This window comes from Pseudorca crassidens, chromosome 7 (assembly GCF_039906515.1).
Source record: "Pseudorca crassidens isolate mPseCra1 chromosome 7, mPseCra1.hap1, whole genome shotgun sequence".
NCBI classification, from domain to species: domain Eukaryota; kingdom Metazoa; phylum Chordata; class Mammalia; order Artiodactyla; family Delphinidae; genus Pseudorca; species Pseudorca crassidens.
This window is the reverse complement of record NC_090302.1, coordinates 35,604,315-35,622,500: the sequence shown is the minus strand read 5'-3', so window position 1 is coordinate 35,622,500 and position 18,186 is coordinate 35,604,315. Positions and strand designations below refer to the sequence as shown.

The 18,186-nt window shown below is 33.3% G+C and overlaps 1 protein-coding gene across 5 annotated transcripts in view; it reads left to right on the top strand.

Annotated features, from left to right (window-relative positions):
* Positions 1 to 18,186, top strand: part of ZCCHC7 (zinc finger CCHC-type containing 7) — a 305,804-nt gene that overhangs the window by 213,444 nt on the left and 74,174 nt on the right. For all 5 annotated transcript variants that reach the window (XR_010944958.1, XM_067743928.1, XM_067743930.1 and 2 more), the window contains exon 6: positions 1,173 to 1,208. Coding sequence is in view for 4 of the 5 variants with exons in the window: in XM_067743928.1 (XP_067600029.1) it covers positions 1,173 to 1,208 (36 nt within the window). In the remaining variant the exon portion in view is untranslated. The remainder of the gene's footprint in view (positions 1 to 1,172; positions 1,209 to 18,186) is intronic.

Sequence of the window (18,186 nt, the reverse complement as noted above, 5' to 3'; positions counted from 1 at the left end):
TACCCATAATATTTTTAGATTGTGTGAATCATCTTTGTTACTTTTATCCCTACCCTGAAAAATAAATGAAAGAGGAATGATAGATCAGGTAAAGAATTGTTTCAAAGTATATGTCAAAGATTATAAAGGTTTAAAAAAGATTTAACTCATTCTAATTTTAGGTATGCATATGTGTATGTATATGCATATGTGTATATACACATTTTTAAACAAAAGCTATAAATTCACATTCACTTTAAGGATTGCCATTTACTTAGCTTGGTGGTTTAATTTATTAAAATCATTGCTATAATATAGTTATTAAAAATATTTTCTGTCTTCAACAGTTCTTTTTCTGAGAAGATAGTAAACTGATCAACAATTCATAAAGAGCTCAGTTAGAAGTGTCTCTTAACAGAGTCGTAATTTAAGCATACGGAAAGATTTATATGTGTATCCATAAGGAAATATCTCCTAACTGGTTTTTGTTGTTGTTGCTGCTGTTGCTTTAGTTTTGTTTTGTTGTTACCTATTCTGGTTTCGGTAAATCCATCTTTTATCAAAGTATTGAGGTTTTATTGGGTTTTTAAAGTTATATCTCTATAAATGTAAAGATGGAGAAGACAACTTTTAAGGGAAAAGGCATGGACTTCAGATTCTTGAGGTTGTTTTTTGTTTTGCTTTTTTAATACTCTTGTTATCTATGTCATAGAGTATTGAAAGTTAGTAGCAAGTGATTAGGTAAAACATCAGAAATATATAACTACTGAGAAGGCTTCTTAAAAGCAATTGCTATTAAATTGTTTTCTGTCATACTACCAAGGTTCAAAATGTTCTTTTAGAAGGTGTACTTGGTGAGTCTTACTGATTTTGACCACTGCTGTTCATTTATCAGTTTAACCGAGTTATGGCTCTTAATCACATCTTAGTACCCAAAACTTCTAACCTGAAAAGAAAAAAAAGAGAGAAAACTTTGTAACTGGCTTTCTGACAATGGCAGGGAGTGTGTTAAACCAGTGTAAAATTCAATTAAACTGTCTAGCCAGGTTTTTGAAGCTGAAATGCAGACCCTTTCTGTTAAGCTTCTTATTTTCCTGTGACCGACACCAGTGGATGCTGGGTTATGCCAAAACCAACAGGCTGTAAAGTACCTTGTTTCATGCTCCCAGCTGATCAATATTTTTATTTTCCAGGCTTGCCCAGAAATCTGGAGGCAGTATCACCTAACGGTAAGTAGAAACACCGTTTTTATTTTCCCCAAGACCCAGCCTATTTACCCTGCTCTGAACTGCTGACCATAAAATATAGACAAGCATCTTCTACCGGAAGATAATAAACATCTGAAGAGTTTTTGCACTGAGAAAGCAATAATACACTTTTTCTCTTCTCCCCTGCCCACTCCTCTATCCTTTATCTTCCTGCTCTTAAAAGATTTTGATTGTCTTTTATTACTCACATCATTTAACGATTACATCATGGTATTTCTCAGTCTTCCTAGACCACATTCATTAAATTAAAGGGGAGAAGTATGCTAGAAGCAAAAAAATAGTAGTAATCCAACATCTTTAAAATGTTGTATCTACAGTCCACAAGCATACAGTCCACACTATCTTCCCTTATCATTTTTCTGGCTTTACTGAAATGTTTACACATATTTTTCAGTGAAGCTAGAAAAAACTTAGTGCATCTTCCATATAGAACAATTCAACTGTCATATCCTTAAGCTTCTCTTGACATTCAAAGTGTATAAATATCTGCTTAATACCATTTAAGTTATTTAATTCTATGGTTTCCTCTTAGTGTGATTTTAGGCTAAGTAGGAGCAAAAACAATAGTTTGCTGTGGAATCAATTGGTTAATGCTCAATATTATGAAGTCAGTTTATTTTTATTATTTAGCTTAAATAATTTCAATAATTCACCATAGCCCTGCTTGTCATTTCTTTTAATGTATTAAATATGTTGTGCTGAGCAAGAGACAACATTAAAAATTACTCTTGTAATTATACAGCTATGCAGTATATTTTAAAGCAGTTCTTTAAAGTTTAACTTATTAAAAAGTTTTGTTTATAGGAAGACGTAGTAAAAATAGAAAGGGCAGAGTTTCTACAAAACACGTCTTCTTACTGCTCTCCTCTTATGGAGTAAAAATAAACCAATAAGTAGACTCAGTTGTGCCTATCACAAGCCCAAGAAGTACACCAAGTGGTTTGTTTTCACATTGTTATCACTGTTTAATTTGTTTAAAGATTCTCAGTAGAAAGCTGTAATTCCTTAACTATCCTCAATCCCAAATTGGGTTTTGTTAAAAATCTTTAGTGTTATCCCCTACTCCAAAAAAAATTTTAAATAAATACATGCACATGCGAGCGCACACATACACACACACGTTACACATATATGTTACAGGTGTAACTCATGAATATGTTTGTGTTAGGGTAGCAATTTTTTTTTACCCTAACAGGCTATGGTGAAATGCTTAGCCTAAATTTAATTGGAATCCAATCATGTATTACACTTTTCAAGATCACAGTCACTCTTTGTAACTGTATAGCAAGTTTTTCATCAACATTTTTTTTAAGTAATAGCCTAATGGATTTGACATTGCATTAATTTTCCTTTCTCCCCTAAGTTAGAAAATTCCAAACTTGAAGTATAGAAAGTACTATTTTAAAGCCATTCTTTTCATTATTTGCACCTGCATTCTTTTATATAACTGTCACAGAAGGATAGAAATCAATGTTTAGTATAACAGAGATATTTGAAAGTTCATTTAATATTGTAGCTTTTGAAAAACATAAATTGTAAAAAGAATAGTTGGGGGAAAAAAATAAAAACAAAACGAATTTGCCTTTGGGGAAATTACAGTATATTCTATCTATAAGTTTAACAAAATCATTTTGAAAAGTTTGTCTTAATTTGGAATCCTGATTAATTTTTCAAAGTAATATTGAAATAACTATCACAATTCATAATTATCAAGTTTAAATTAATAATTAGTCATTAAGAGTTAGTTTACGGTGCAAGTATAAATGCAAAACAAGTATATTTATAAACATGTACATCTATATCAATCCAGCAAAATAGCCAAATAATTATACATATAGGAAATATCCTAATGTGTGCAATTGAGCAATATTTAATCTTGAATGAAAGCAAGATGCATGATGAGTTTAGTCATCTTCAGCTCTTTTACTAGGCGATGGACTGCCATCTATTGACTCATAGTAGCCCTCACACGTGAATGTGGCGTCAATCAGGGCAATGACCGAGTAATAAAGCCCAGGTTAGAACTGCTATTGTATATTCATTTAAACCAATCTTCTTAAAACTGGGTATTTCTACACTTAATCGTTGATTAATTTCTTTTTCTAACCAAAATATGCCCATTTCTTACCCAAAATAAACTATGCTTTTTGAGGGGAGAAATTGATTTGTATATCTGATTTGGAAATGTGTACATTTAAGAAGTTTTCTATTGCTTTTATCTGACTCTCAATCAGTGAGAATAGAAGGACGTTTACACAACCTAAAGTTTAGCTACTAAATTTAAGGTCTATCCAGGAATCACTTTCTTTAAAAAAAAAAAGTCTATAGGTTAAACAGAGTTTTATTTCTCAAACACATAAGAAAGATAGTAAGTTGACTGGTGTAAATGGACCTGTGAAATCAAATCAAATCAAAGATTCCTTAAAACACATTTTCCTCATTCTGAAATAAGAGGAAAATTTAAAAAGAGAGGTGTTAACTATTTTCAGCAATTTCATGAGAGATCAAATAAAGTCTCCTTTACAACTTATATGAATAGAATAGCTTTTTAACCAGACTTGACTAGACTTAATTAATAAAAAAATAAGACCATCATTCTAAACGGTACATGCTAATAAAACTCTAAGGCACTACATATATTTTTGTATATGTACATATGTATCCATATTATAACAACTATTTGGCCATGTCATTTTTCTTTATATATTTTAATGGCTATAAAATTATGTCATGTAATTTAATGACTTTAGATTATCAATTTGGAGACCGGCATGGGAAAAAGAAAAATATATGATTTTTATTTAGCAATTAAATAATTTCTCCAAATAGTTTATGTATTTACCTCCTTCAAAAAATGTTTGGAAAGTTTTTTAAATCTTCAGTAATATAGCACTGTTCTTATATCTTAATTTGTTATATTTTCAGATTTTGGTAAAGCCTAACTTTGAATATTCTTTTTCATCTTTCAGATAACTTATTCTAGATAAAAAAATTTCCCTCTTTAACTATTCAAGAAGGAAAGTCCCTTCCCCCATCCCCTGTCATTTCTAGTCTCATTTATATTAAAAATCCTAGGCCAAAATGGCCACCAACAGAGTTTTACAACCAGCAGAATTTTTAACTAGTAGAGGCTATAATTTGACATGCTTTGGACATTTTGTTAATCTTGTTTTTAATCTACTTAAAAAAGTAACCAAGAGTTTGCTATTTGGGGTCCGTATGTATTAAGAACCAAAAAGGACAATACATCTTTTATGTTTAATTTTGCGCTTGGATTTCTTTATGTGCATTGTTAAAATGTGTTACAACCTACTACCTTTTATTTTAACTAAAAGTTTAAACAGGAAGAAAATGTAACCTTTTTGGAAGAATTAAGTTTTAAATGTTTCTTTATGTGTAAGGTTTGGAATGCCTAGAATTCAAAAAGTAAAATACTTGCTCTCAGGGGCATGGAGAGGAGTAGTTTCCTTGTCTTCCTTTCTAGTCTAGGAAAGGCTTGTAACCTGAGTTTACTAGTAATTAATAGTAGTCTTACCTGAACCAGTTGAATGCCAGAGTATACCTTATAGACAATAATTAACAATATCATTCCATCTTGCCACTCAGTTTTCTCTCCTTACCTGGAAACATCAATTTAGAAATGTGTTTTCTGGATTTTCACCGTATGGAAACAAATGTTACTCTCTAAAACATTCTCTGCCATACCATAGAATAGGTAACCCTAAATGTCAAAAGATTTAAATTTAATTTTAGAACTATGTTTTACAGTCCAGAAGGAAAGACTAAGAAAGTGGAATTTGGTTATGAGGCAGTAGCTGTACAAAGGGCTTTATCCTGGAATTATGACGAAAGTTAGGGTGGGTAACAATTTTCTACCTAATACTAAAATGGAATATATTTTACTTAACTTAAAATGAGAAAAACTTAAAAGAGTCTAAAAGAGTTTTAAAAAGTCAGCCTCAAGCCAGAACCTTTTCTTTTCATGGACAAAAATTCTCTGTCTCTCTCTCTTCATTGAATATATGTTGGGAATCCTAAATCTCAGAATCTGAGAGCTCCTCGGCTACATAAGCAGAACTGCGAAACCCACAAGAACCCCATCCACACAGTAGATATCAAGAGATAGGACTTTCTTTTTTCGTGTGTGTGTGTGTGTGTGTGTGTGTGTGTGTGTGTGTGTGTATCAAAGGAAATAGAACTGGTTACATACTGCATTTTAAAATGTCAATTACCTTCAAATACAATGAGAACTAGGCCTCACTCTATTTTAGAATTATTTAAATAAACTTTTCTTCATACGTTTTTTTGAGGCCTGGCATACAAATTATCACAAACTAAGACTTTATAAATTCATTTTGGAGGTTCTTATTTTTGGTTGTTCAATTCACTTTGCCAATTTCCTTAAGAACTGGGAATACTCTTGTTTAAATTGTAGGGGTTTTTCCTCTATGTCTTGAATCACTGTGGTTAAGTGTTGCTATTAAGATAGTACATCTCTGTCAAATTTTCAGAGTTTTAGTTTTTATTAAAAATGCCCTTAATACTAGAACACTACTGAGGTGAATATAATCATGCTCTGAGGATTCAGATGGTACATGACTATTTTGTGGTACCTCAGGGCCATTTTTCCATTGTAGTACTTATAAAGTAAATCACACTGCTTTCTGTTTCAAGTTACTTTGGGGTCTGAATAAAAAGAATTTTCTGAATAATCATTGATAACTTATTTTTCTAAAACTCCATCAATGATAACAGAGATAGAAATACATTTGGACAGTGACCAAAATTTTAAAGATTTTTTTCAAATGGAAAATTTATGTGAATGCATTAATATTTATTTAAACATTCACCTTGGTCTTAAAGAATTTAATGTCAACATTTTGCTAATAATTTTTTAGTTCAGTCTTACCATGTTTTGAATTTAGTGTAAAAGATAATTACTACATTTACAGAATAGGTCAACTGATTTTTTTCACTAGCATGTTGGACCACATTTGCTAGAACTTATCATTGGAAGCAATTGGAAAATGCAATTTCAAAGCAAATGAAACCTGGAATTATCAATCTCAATAAATGAGATTCATTTAAAAATAAATACAATTTGCCAAATCATCAAAAAGCAATTTTCTAAAGCTTCTGTAAAAGGAAGGGGAAAAAAGTGAACGTTGTGAATTATAAATGCATATGTTATTTTTCCTCTCACAATGTGTTGCCTCAGATCTCTAGACATTGTGTGTATACAAACTTGTTTTTGAATGGGAGTAGAATAAAATTATTAGATTTGAATATAGTTTATTTCTATTTATTGAAGCACATGGGAGAGCCTTCATATTTTCATTTTGTCCGAGAAATATTGAAGTGTCATCCCTTTCAGAGAGAATGCCCAACTTATTTGATTCTAATATTTTAATGCAAAAATTAGTTTTAAATGGGAAGTCAATAATGGAATATTTTGAGTAGTTGTTTTAATATATTTAAATAATATCAAGTGCTTTATGAAAATAATTCTAATGTAGATTTGCTTTATGAAAATAATTCTAATGTAGATTTAAGTGTTTCAGATAATCAAGCAATGAAAAGTATGTAGCATTCACACAATTTAGAAAAGATTCTTTACAAATGTTTTGGCCTACAAACAGCTGTGTTTTTGTCATTTTCTAAATCTTTAATGTCCTAATCACCCATCATCGTGATTTCTATTTATTTTTTATGTAGTACATGTTGCTAATAATAAACTAATTGAATCTAAAACTCTAACAGCAACTTCCTTTCTTCAATTGACAAAACAATGCCTGTGCTTGTTTATATGCCCCTTAGTGGCTGGCAGCAAAGTCTATTACGTTTAAGACTTACATATTTACTGTATGGACTTCAAGTTTTACTTCTGTTTTAAAAATGTAAAGAAATTCCTATTGTGGTCTTTATTTTCTTACCTGTTAATAAATGTCTCTCCTGAGGATGATAGAAAGGTGGAAAATTACATTTGGACTTTTGTTCAAATGTAATTGAACAAAATTTTCTAACTTTTTTTCTTTTCCCTAGTTATGTTCACCTTTACTTACAAAGGAATTATAGTTAGTTATTGTAGGGGCAATTTCTTCTTGATACTTAAATTTTATGGTAATTAAATTCCAATTTCTAAGTATTTATAATTTTAATATATATATATAACATTTTTAAAATATTTTCTTTTCCTTAAAAAACACATACATTATTCATATAACCCCAAAGAAAACTACGTTGTTTTTTTCTTTGAAGCTCTACACTTTGAAATACTGTCCCTGTTATGACAAAAATGAATGTAAAACAGGTAGCCTGAGAATTTTCAAGATCCGTGAAGTTTAACAGTGCACAGTATATAATAAATTAGAGTTCAAAAATCTGAAATGTTGAATGGTGCCTATTCTTTGTCATGTTAAGTACACGTAAAGAGCATACAACTATTAGGTAGAATAATTTTAGCATATTCAAGTGATTGTTTTTCATATGTACTTTGAATGGGTGATTCACGTATTCCTTAAATAAATATATTGCAGGTGATTGAGCTTGTCATGATCTTCTCTGGACATTTCAGTGCAAGAATAGAAGTAAAGTATACTGGACCAGTGATATATGTATTAAGCATTCCTTTTAGTAGTCATGCATGTGAATGACATGGTAGATTACAGTAATTCCTAACAGGTCTTAAGTATTTAGGAATCACTTAGTCATTCACAGTCATGATCAACCATAACCTTTAAAGGTTTTGGTCAATCATTTGACTAATCTGCAGGAAAAGATTCATGAAAGAACCCCTTGAGTTATTGACATGAACAGTCTCTCTGAACTCGTGTTACATTTTCTGTTATGGTATAATCTACAGTTGTAAACTTAAGTTGAATTAAGTTTAAGGTTTTAGAAGCAAAATCTCTTAAAAGACTAAAAGTTAATGAATTACTGATAAACTCAGTCAGATTTTAGACTTGAAATTCATCTGCCATTTGATCCCCACATGCCAGAAAGTCATGAGAGTCATATTTTTGTACGTTTGCAAATATTTTCTTCCAGCTATTTTGAGTTCGGCAGTGGTCCTCCAAGACCAACAATTCTGGTTTTTTAGAAATATCAAAACTATTATATGAAGAAAAATGCTTCATGTTTAGAAGACATTTAACCAAAAATATATTTTTAGTATCTTTGGAATTAAAAGAGATTGTCACCTTAATTGGTGTACCACTACACTGGCAGATCACATTTTAAAAACAAGAAATATTCAATGGGAATGTTCAGAAATTCATATTAGCTTTGTAAAAATAATTCACTGTGTGAATCAGTTGGTAATAAAGCTGTCTCGATGTTTTAATTCCGATTTTCAAAAATCATACAAAATTAAATCTATTAGCTAGATTATAAGGTCATCTTTATAATGTGTAATATATCCATGGCTATAAATACCCATTTTACATAAATATTGTTCCTTTACATGTATTTGTGGATTACCCACATTTCTTTTCAGTTAGGGGAACTAAGTTTTGGTTGTTCCTTAACTTTCATTTATATAATAAAATCTCAATTCTCTCTTTCTTGGATCTCTCACATTTCATTTATTTGTCTTTGTACCTCATTTCCTTCTCATTTTACTGAAGTCCTTAGAAAAATGTGCTATAAAATTCGGCTGAAAGGGCAGACTTATTTCTGAGGAAATTACTAAGGAATGTTTTTTATCATAATATAGGGGAAAAAATGCCAGCTTTGGGATCAAACATTGGTTTAAATTCTGGCTCTTTCATTTACTAGATATGCAAACCTAGTTAAAATATTTCCCTTCTGAGACCCTCAGTTTCTTCATCTGAAAAATGGGTATAGTGCCTTCTAGAGCTGTTATAAGTATGCAGTGAGATAATAAATGTAAAGTACTTAGCACAATACCTAACACTTAGCCTGTGTTCAACACTCTGTGAGCTCCAATACAGCAAACCCACAAATTCCTCACTCCTGTAGAGACAGCAACTGGACTAATAGCCCAAACTCAGATTATATATTGTGAAGCCTTTTATATGCCTATGATGAGGAGATCCGTAATGCTTTTTTTATAAGGAGGAAAAAAAATTTTTTCCTCCTTATAGTTATTGAAATTAAAATCCCCACAAGCAGTGCCTTTTGTTAAAATTATTTACCTCAGTTTTCATTTTCTAGTTATTTATGCTTGTCTTCTTACTAGAAATGTAGGTAAGTAACTTTTAATTAAATTACAGCAAACAAATTATTTTCTTAATTTGATTTGCCTAAAAATCATTATAAAGACTTTTAAGAGTAGATCACAAACATACTTACTTTCTCTTTTAGTGAAAATGACTAAATAAAATGTGTGCCATATAAAGATATAATGATATCATTTTGAAAAAATATGTTGTTAATAAATGTATAATTCTTAGGTGGTAACTTCAGTGTCATCTGAATATAGTCATGTATCATAACCAAATATAATACTTTCTGCTAGTGGTAGAGGGTTTCTGTTAATCAGATGAGAAATGAAACAAAATAGCATATCAGTTTTTTGCACTTCAGGTAAAACTGCTTCATGGCCTTCACATGACTGATGCCAGAAACCAGCCTGATTTCACAGCAAAATGTTGAGTTATAAGAGCTTGTTCAGTTGTTTTGCAGTCTCCCACCCGTATTCTCATATAGGTCCAGCAAAAAGGGCAACACAAAATTAAGCACTTCCTCAGTGGATGTGATTGGTATTCTTTCAAAGAGCATTCCTATTCCATGTTTGTTCTTTAAGACATGTAGGAGCTAAGATGGAGCATATTGTAAAAGCAAAAAAGCATTACTTCCCCCCTTTAAACAGGTACTTACAGCTGTGGGATTCTCTATCTTTGTGACTGATGGTTAAGAGTATTTCAGTAGAATAAGCACAAGTGGGGTATGGGGAGGGGGAGAAGTATGTGTTGTAAGTCATATGGAGTTATGGCAAAAATGAAAATCTCGGGGCTTATTTGGATCCCGTGTGTATTAGCTAATAAATATAATAAAGCTGTGGCTCTTTTATTCTACAATTTTTCAGTGATAGTTTATGTGCAATTGTATGCAAAATATATAAGCAGATTTGAATATGTTAAGCCCTGCGTGTGGTTGGTAGATGTATATTAATGTGGTTTCTGTGTTTTATAGTCTACCCCAATAAACATTCAGATAAAATATCCATGGATTCACACATGTATGTGTTCTTCTCTTTCCCTTCCCCCACATACTGTCTCCATGCCCTCCTCATCCCTCCACCCTCCATCAAAGCTTGTGGTCGTTTTCCATCCATGTACTAAAAGGTTCTTTGTAAACCAGGCCATTTGTCCATCATTGTTTGGGGTCCAAACAGTGGTAAGATACCCTGTCACCGATCCCTCGTACTATGAATGGCAGCTCCTCTCCGGACAATTGGCGGAGGGGCCAAGAAATATTCCTGAGAGGATTATTTAACCTTTCAATTTAGAGGGCACAAAGCCTGGCTGATTAATGAACTTCCTGATGGGCGCCGATAAGCGGATCTATTTCTTTATTTCCCCTAAAAGTGATTCCTTCTCCTGTCCATATTACTATAATCTTAAACATAAAATGTGGCAAATAGATTAAAAAACAGCACTAAAGAGTTTATCTGGCTGGCAAACTGAAGGAGCTAAATTAAAATTGGTAATGACAGCAGTGGCTCAGCCTCATATATGGTTTTTAAATGCACTGTGTATTTTGAAGAGACTTATTCTCCAGTGTGACTGGTAATGACTGCTTTGGGTGCAGAGTCTGGGGCTGGCTTCTGTTATCCCCCCCCACCCCCCAAAAAATGAGTTGTGTTATCTGGATGGCTGCAGACACATACGCATCCCCCTTTCTCACTGCATGGGCAGACAAGGTCGATAGCATTACAAGGTATTTGTGGCAGTGCTTGTTTCAGTTTTCAGAGCTGCCAGTTTCCAGGCGGATTTGAATTACAAAAGAAGAAGCTGGCATGAAAATTGAAAGGTTTTATCGGCTGGTCTGAAGCCTCATAGCACATTGCTTATTTATGCAGTCCATTTGCACCAGGAAATATAAAAAGGAAATACATTTTTAAAATAAGGCCATAAAGACCCAGATATGTTTAAGATGGCAAATAAAATATAGATACCTATAATATCTTTCCAGGAAACGATTTTCACTTAATGTTGCACATTACTTCAGAAGAGCATTTATGTTGCTGTCATAAATTTGTGCGTTTGTGTCACTATGTAGGTAGTCTCTGGGGATTAAGAAGGAAGCCTTTGCTAACTTACTTTAAAATTAAAATAGAGGGATAGCTCTGCAGTTTGAGAGCTACATTGGATTTATTTAAATAGGGTGGTAAATTAAACTTAAACTAACATTTTTGCATTCCATGTAAAATTAGCTATGGCCCAGTGAATAAATGCCACTACCTTTGGAGAAAATTGGGATACTTTTTAAGCCATGAAGATTTAGAACATTCAGGGGGTGAATTACTGTGATCCTTACTGTCTTGCATATGTTCATTGTTCTCTGCTTACTGAGGTTTTCTTTTTTGTTGTTGGCTTTTTTGGGGAGTAGGGGTAGAATGTCATTTACAAAAAGAAAAATCATAAATTAATAAATTTAATAGCTCCTTTTTATAAAACTTACGCTTCATTCATTTTAGTCTGCAAATATATTGGCTTTCAGATTTTGCCTAACACTTAACATTGTGAATATATAATCTGGTTGGAGTTATACCAACAGTTTACTTCTATTCTTATTACTGTAGCATAGTTTTGACTTGAAAAAGATACAGTCATGTAACCCCTTACACTCTAGGTTACGTAAAATGAAGATATAAGTATACAAACATACAGTACTTCAAGGACGTCAATAACCACACTGGTCATTTGCAACCTTCAGCCCATTGGCTTGTAAAACTTAAGAGTATCCAAAAGAGGGGTAGGGAAGAAATTACATGTACATAGGAAATATCAAATCAATAAAGCAACACCCTTTATTCTGCTGCAATTCAAATGAACACTGTTTTAGAATCTGTTTTCCAATAAAGCAAATTACTCTCTGCTAAACCATGAGAAATGCAATTTTTTGCAATTTTCGTTTTCACCAGTGTCTGGTACCTTTCTCATGTTTTCATGACCTGGACTAATTACTTCATGTAGTTTTTTTTTAACAGAGAAAATATCAAAAGCATACACGTCTGCTGCATGCTAATGTTGTGCTGTACATTTTTTCATGAATTTTCATAAGGATTTTTTCTACATAGCATGTGTGGCTTAATGATGTAATCACCCGATAGACTAGAAAATGCTCCAAAGGAGACGTTCCGGTCTGTTGTGTACATAATACATGTTTCAAAAATCTGCCTAATTAAGGAATTACCCAATGGATTGGGAGTCTGTTGGGTACATGACATAGTTTTTTAACACATAAAAAATATAGGTATATCATTATATATGGTGTTTTTAATGGCATTTTTAGGATGTAGGGGAAATTAGTAGCAGTGTCCACTGGAATGCAATTGAATTCCTTCTTTTCACTGAGGAAAACTTAAAAATCTTCATAAAGGAAGCTTTGTTTTAAAATAGTTTCAAAGCCTTTAGCTTGAGGAGAGACCTTCTTCCCCGAATTTCTCAAAGGGAAGTAATACTGTGAATATTTGTCAGAACAGTATGCAAATGGAAGGCTTTGTCTAAAATCGTGGGTGGAATAGACCTGGAATTCAGATCCCCAGGTGTGAGGACCCACCCCAGAAAAACACTGAAAATGGAGGACAAGACATTAGCCTTTGTATCTTTGGTCATATGGAATCGTTTTTTGCCTTTTCAGACTCAGCTTTGGTTCAGTTCACTGCGAAACTATTTGCCCAACTTTAAAATTTCTTCCTTTGATTCCTTTAGGCCCCAGCTGTGATTTTCCTTGAATATGTACCAGTTACATTTCTGTTGGCATTTATATTGTGAACAATACCAAAGGAAAGGGAGGGCATCCATTCTTACCCTGGCTACTTTTCATAAAACTAAATAAAATACTTAGAAAACTATATCTGATCTCTAGAGTAGGTAGTAAAAATAATATCTTCAAATAGGGGGAAAAAGTATATTTTAAATTCAAACTTTTGTTTTGCTCAAATGTCAAATTCATGCCATTAGGTCACTTCAACTAGTGGACTTTGACTATGTTGGCAAGCTTTTGGTTTGTTGTAACATTGTCTTGGCAAATCCTATTTGATTACTTGGGTTGAATATTTTAAAATACTTGAATATTGGGAGGAGGCTTGTGCTGTTAGTGAGTTTATTAAAAGAAGAAATTGGAAATATTTTTGAAAGAGTAAGGTAGTTTTCAAACATGAAAAGCATAATTGATTTGAGAGGTGTATATACAAATGTGACATAATTGATTTGAGAGGTGTATATACAAACATTGATATACAAATGTTCAGAAGGACTGGAGCTAAGCTCAGTGCTTTATCAATGTTACATTTGGTCATTAATACACTTACTTCAAGTACTTAATATATTTGCTTTTTAATATATACTCATATAACAAATTAGATTAATAAAAAACATAGTCTAGTCTTTAAGCATATGCATGATTTTAAAAATAAGTCTGTTTTGCATTCACAAGAGTAGAAAATTCCCTTTAGTTAGTGCAGTTGATTGCAGATCGTATATAGTAATGAGCTTCAACTAGATACAAGCCCTCATTGGATCAAAGTCAGTTTAGATAAGGGCAGCTCAAGGTCACAGAGAGAGATGCCCAACAGGTCATTTGCATAAAAAATTACTGTTAGAAATAGGACACTGAGGCAGCTCTGGCGTTTTGATCTCTTGGCCTTTGTCATGGAGATTCCTAGTAGTGAAGGGAGTAAGGCCAGTGTCCTAGATAATGATTAACTGTTTTAATGGCATTCATTCATTCATTCCGCACTAACTACTCATGCAGAAAAAAGGGTTATGTAAAATGACATTAGAAGAAAATCATTTGTAATCGTTGCATCGGGCTGCACTTTGAGGAGACATTAGGAGTAAATCCGTGGCATGGTAGGCTTATGCTTTATCTTCTGATATTTACTGAGTTTACTGGTGCATGAAAAGCTTTCAGCAAGAATAGCAGATGGGATGGACCTTTCATAGGTAACGCTATCTACCAGGTTATTACTTCTATATATTGATAGTAAAGTAGTCTCTAAGATATCACCCTACAAATATAGATTATTTAAATGTCTGTAACAAAAAAAAAAGAAAAGAAAAAGATCTGCTTTCATAAATAGTTCATTTGGTTATCCATTGGGTCAAAGTCTTTAGATAAATCTTTTAACTTTAAAAAAAGTTCTAAAAACTACATTCATTCCCTTGCATTTAACTTTTTGTCTGCAGTACAGACATGTATGACAGAATCTTGAACTTAGAGCTAATCAGTTGACACATTCTGCTTTAAATTGGACCTTTACTGTTAATTAAAAATAAAGACACGCTCCAAGGCAGAAATATTGAGTCACAAATTTATATTTCTAACACTTTAAGTAGCTGTAGGATTTTTGTTAGATCATAGTATGAAAACTTGTCCACTGGAAATAATTATTGAGTTTTCACTACTGTGTTTTCTAATACAGAAATGTTCTCTAATTAGGTAAGATCTAGGCTGATTTCATTCCTATTAAATCCTAGTACATGATAGTTTATTAAAATGAGAGTATGTAGATAGTGTTTGTTATGTCATTTACTAATTAATTATTGTGAAACAGTTTAAATTTCCATAGCACAATATAAATACTGTTGCTATTTTTATTAGTAATAATGGAAGTTTTTAACTAGTGATATTATTCAGATGAATGAACATCCAAATGTTTGCACTTCATCCAGGGGTATAAATGAACAGTGGGGCTAAATATGAAGCTTTTTGAATGAGATTTCTTTCAAGATAAAATAAGTATCAACATGAAACATGCTTTCAAAATCTTGGTTAAGAAGGATGTCTCTATTACTGGTACTATAAGACTGATTCCTGTTCTCTTTGTATTACTAATTCCTTCCTGGTTCTGCCAGAGTACATAGCTAATTCTCAAGGTAAAGTATGAGAGATGCTTAGGAAGCTGTATTAATTTATTCAGCCTTTTTAATATATCAAAGCATAATTTTATACATTGTCCCTTAATGACATAAAAATTGATATAGTTTCCCAAAGTATCCAAATTATTAACAATAACTAAAATGTATTGGATGCTTACTATGGGCCGTGTACTTTATGTATGCATTACCTGATTATTCATTCATTAATATTTGCTGAACTCCTACTATAGGCCTAGGCCTGTTGTAGGAACCTGGGGTACAGCACTGAACAAAAAAACAGAATCCCTTCATGTTGGGGGATAGACAAAACAAACAAGTAAAATATACAGTATGTCAGATGTAGTAAGTGCCATGGAGTTTTAAAAAAGGAAGAGAGGGAGGGTAGTGAAGCAGCGTAGGGAACACCAATTGGAAGGAGCTAGCAACGTTAAATAGGGTGGTTAGGAGGGCCTTACTAAGAAAATGACATTTGAGCCAAGACTTGAAGGAAGTGAAGGAGCTTACCATATTTACCTGGGAGAAGAGTGCTACAGACAGATGGAACAGCATTTAGTACTACTTGTAATTTCCTCAAACTTAAGCAATAAAATAATTAAATTCAGAGAAATTCTATAAAGCTTTTGCTCTGTATCCTCAATCAGTAGCAGAGATTTTCAGTATTCATATCTACTTTAAATACTTTTATTGGCTGCATAATTCATTTTCACTCTAAAATTTTAGAGGCTGTAACATCTACTCATTCACCACCTATTTATTGAGCACTTACTATGCTCTAGGTCAGGTGTTGGCAAACTTTTTTTGTAAAGAGCCAGACAGTAAATATTTTAGCTTGGCAGGCCAGTCAATGGTCTCTGTCATAACTTGATCCCTGTGGCATGAAAAGCAGCCTGGCTGTGTTCCAATAATTTATGGACACTGAATTTTGAATTGTATATAATTTTCACATATTACAAAACATTCTTTTTTAAAATTTTTAAGCCATTTTAAAATGTTAAGATCATTCTTACCTTATAGGCCATACAAAACGGGCAGGAGGCTGGATTTGACCTGCCAGCCATAGTTTGCACACTTACTCTAGATTTGGGGCATAGGGATGCATAGTGGACTAGATGAAGATCCCTCCCCTCATGCACCTCGCATTCTAGAAATGGGGAAGCAGACGATAAACATAATAAATAACCAGTTTAGTATTCTAGAGGGTGAAATAGGGAAAGGAGGATCAGGAGCACTGTGGCCTTTACTCTGAGAGGAGGTGATAGGAATGAACCACTGAAGAGTTGTGTAGTAGTGTGACTATCCTTGTGTTCTGCGCTCCCAAGGAGAAGCCAGAAGCACCCATAGGGGTACAGGTGGCCCCTCCTGTGAGGAAGTCCCTACCTGTATCCATTCCAATGTCTGGGTATCCCTGCTAATTTAGTTCTCATCAGCTCCCCTCATAATTACTTCCTGATTCATCTTGTCCTTTTGTGTAAGATTTGAACCAATGGAACTCTTATTCCGTGGACTAAACATAAGTGAATGTATTTTCCTTCTCATGAATCAATCTAGAATTCTGGGCTCAGAGATAAATTGTCATGTATTTGCACAAACGTAAGTAGAGAAACTTTTAAACATAGGTAAGTTTTTCAGAGAATGTGTATAATCGGGGGGGGGGGTGGATTATTCTTTCATTGGTTATACTCTCTGCTAACAGTTGCCAGTTAGTTGTTGAGCCCATACCATTAGCTTCACACTAGCTTCCCATGCCACATGAAGTAAATCCAGCGCTCTTCACCCTTATTTATGATCTGGCCCCTCTTCACCTTTAGAACCTCCTTTTCTCCTGGTCTTCCTTCACCTACTACACTTCCAAGTTATAGATATTTTTCAGATACTCAAATATAGCAAGCTTATGCTCACCTCAGGGCTTTGCACTACCTGTTCCCCATGCCTTATGCCCAGAATGCTGTTTCCCCAGTGGTCACATACTTGGGGGTTTTTTGTTATAAGAAATGACCTTCCCAGTGAGAGTTTCCCCCAAAGTCAATCTGAGTCACCACCAATGACTCATTTACATAACTGTTTTAATTGCCTTCATACCATTTATTACTATCTGATACTGTCCGTGTGTGTGTGTGTGTGTGTGTGTGTGTGTGTGTGTGTGTGTGTGTGTGTGTGTGTTGTTGGTTTTGTTCATCTGTCTTCCACCACTGGAGATGTGAGCAATGATTTTTGTCTTGCTCACTTCTCAATTAGCTGATCTTAGAACAGTATCTGGCATGTATTAGGTACTCAATAATTATTTTTTGAATAGATTAATGAAAGAATGTATATAGATGCTCATGCCATGTGCCCAGCACTCTGGTAAATGTCACTAATGGAGGCATCCTTGGACTTACATTTTGCTCTACTTCTCCCCTTCCTTTCTCCCATACACAGTGTGGTTTCTTGAAAAAGTCATCTGTGTTCTGTTCTTTAGCATCTTTCTACTTGCAATAAACCCCTTACAATCTGGCTTGTGCCTCTGCCTCTCAACTGAAACTGCTCACACCAGTTTCCAGTTGCCAACAACTTCCTGGCTGTTAAGTCCAACGGATTTTGTAGTCTTCGTTGTACTTGATTCACCAGTAGCTTTTGACAACTTCTTCCTTGAAACATTATCTGTTCTACCTTCACATCCATGGTACCCCCTCTTTTGGTTTTATTTCTTTCTCTTAAACCACATATACTCATGGTTGCAGTTTTGTATCACATCAAATAACATAGTTATCTTTTAGATGGAAAAATTATTTCTGCATAGTAATTTCATGTCTTCCCGGTGCTCTACTACCTGAACAAATTTGTAAACCGCTGCATGAGTTCACATGCTTATGTGCATACCAGTTAAA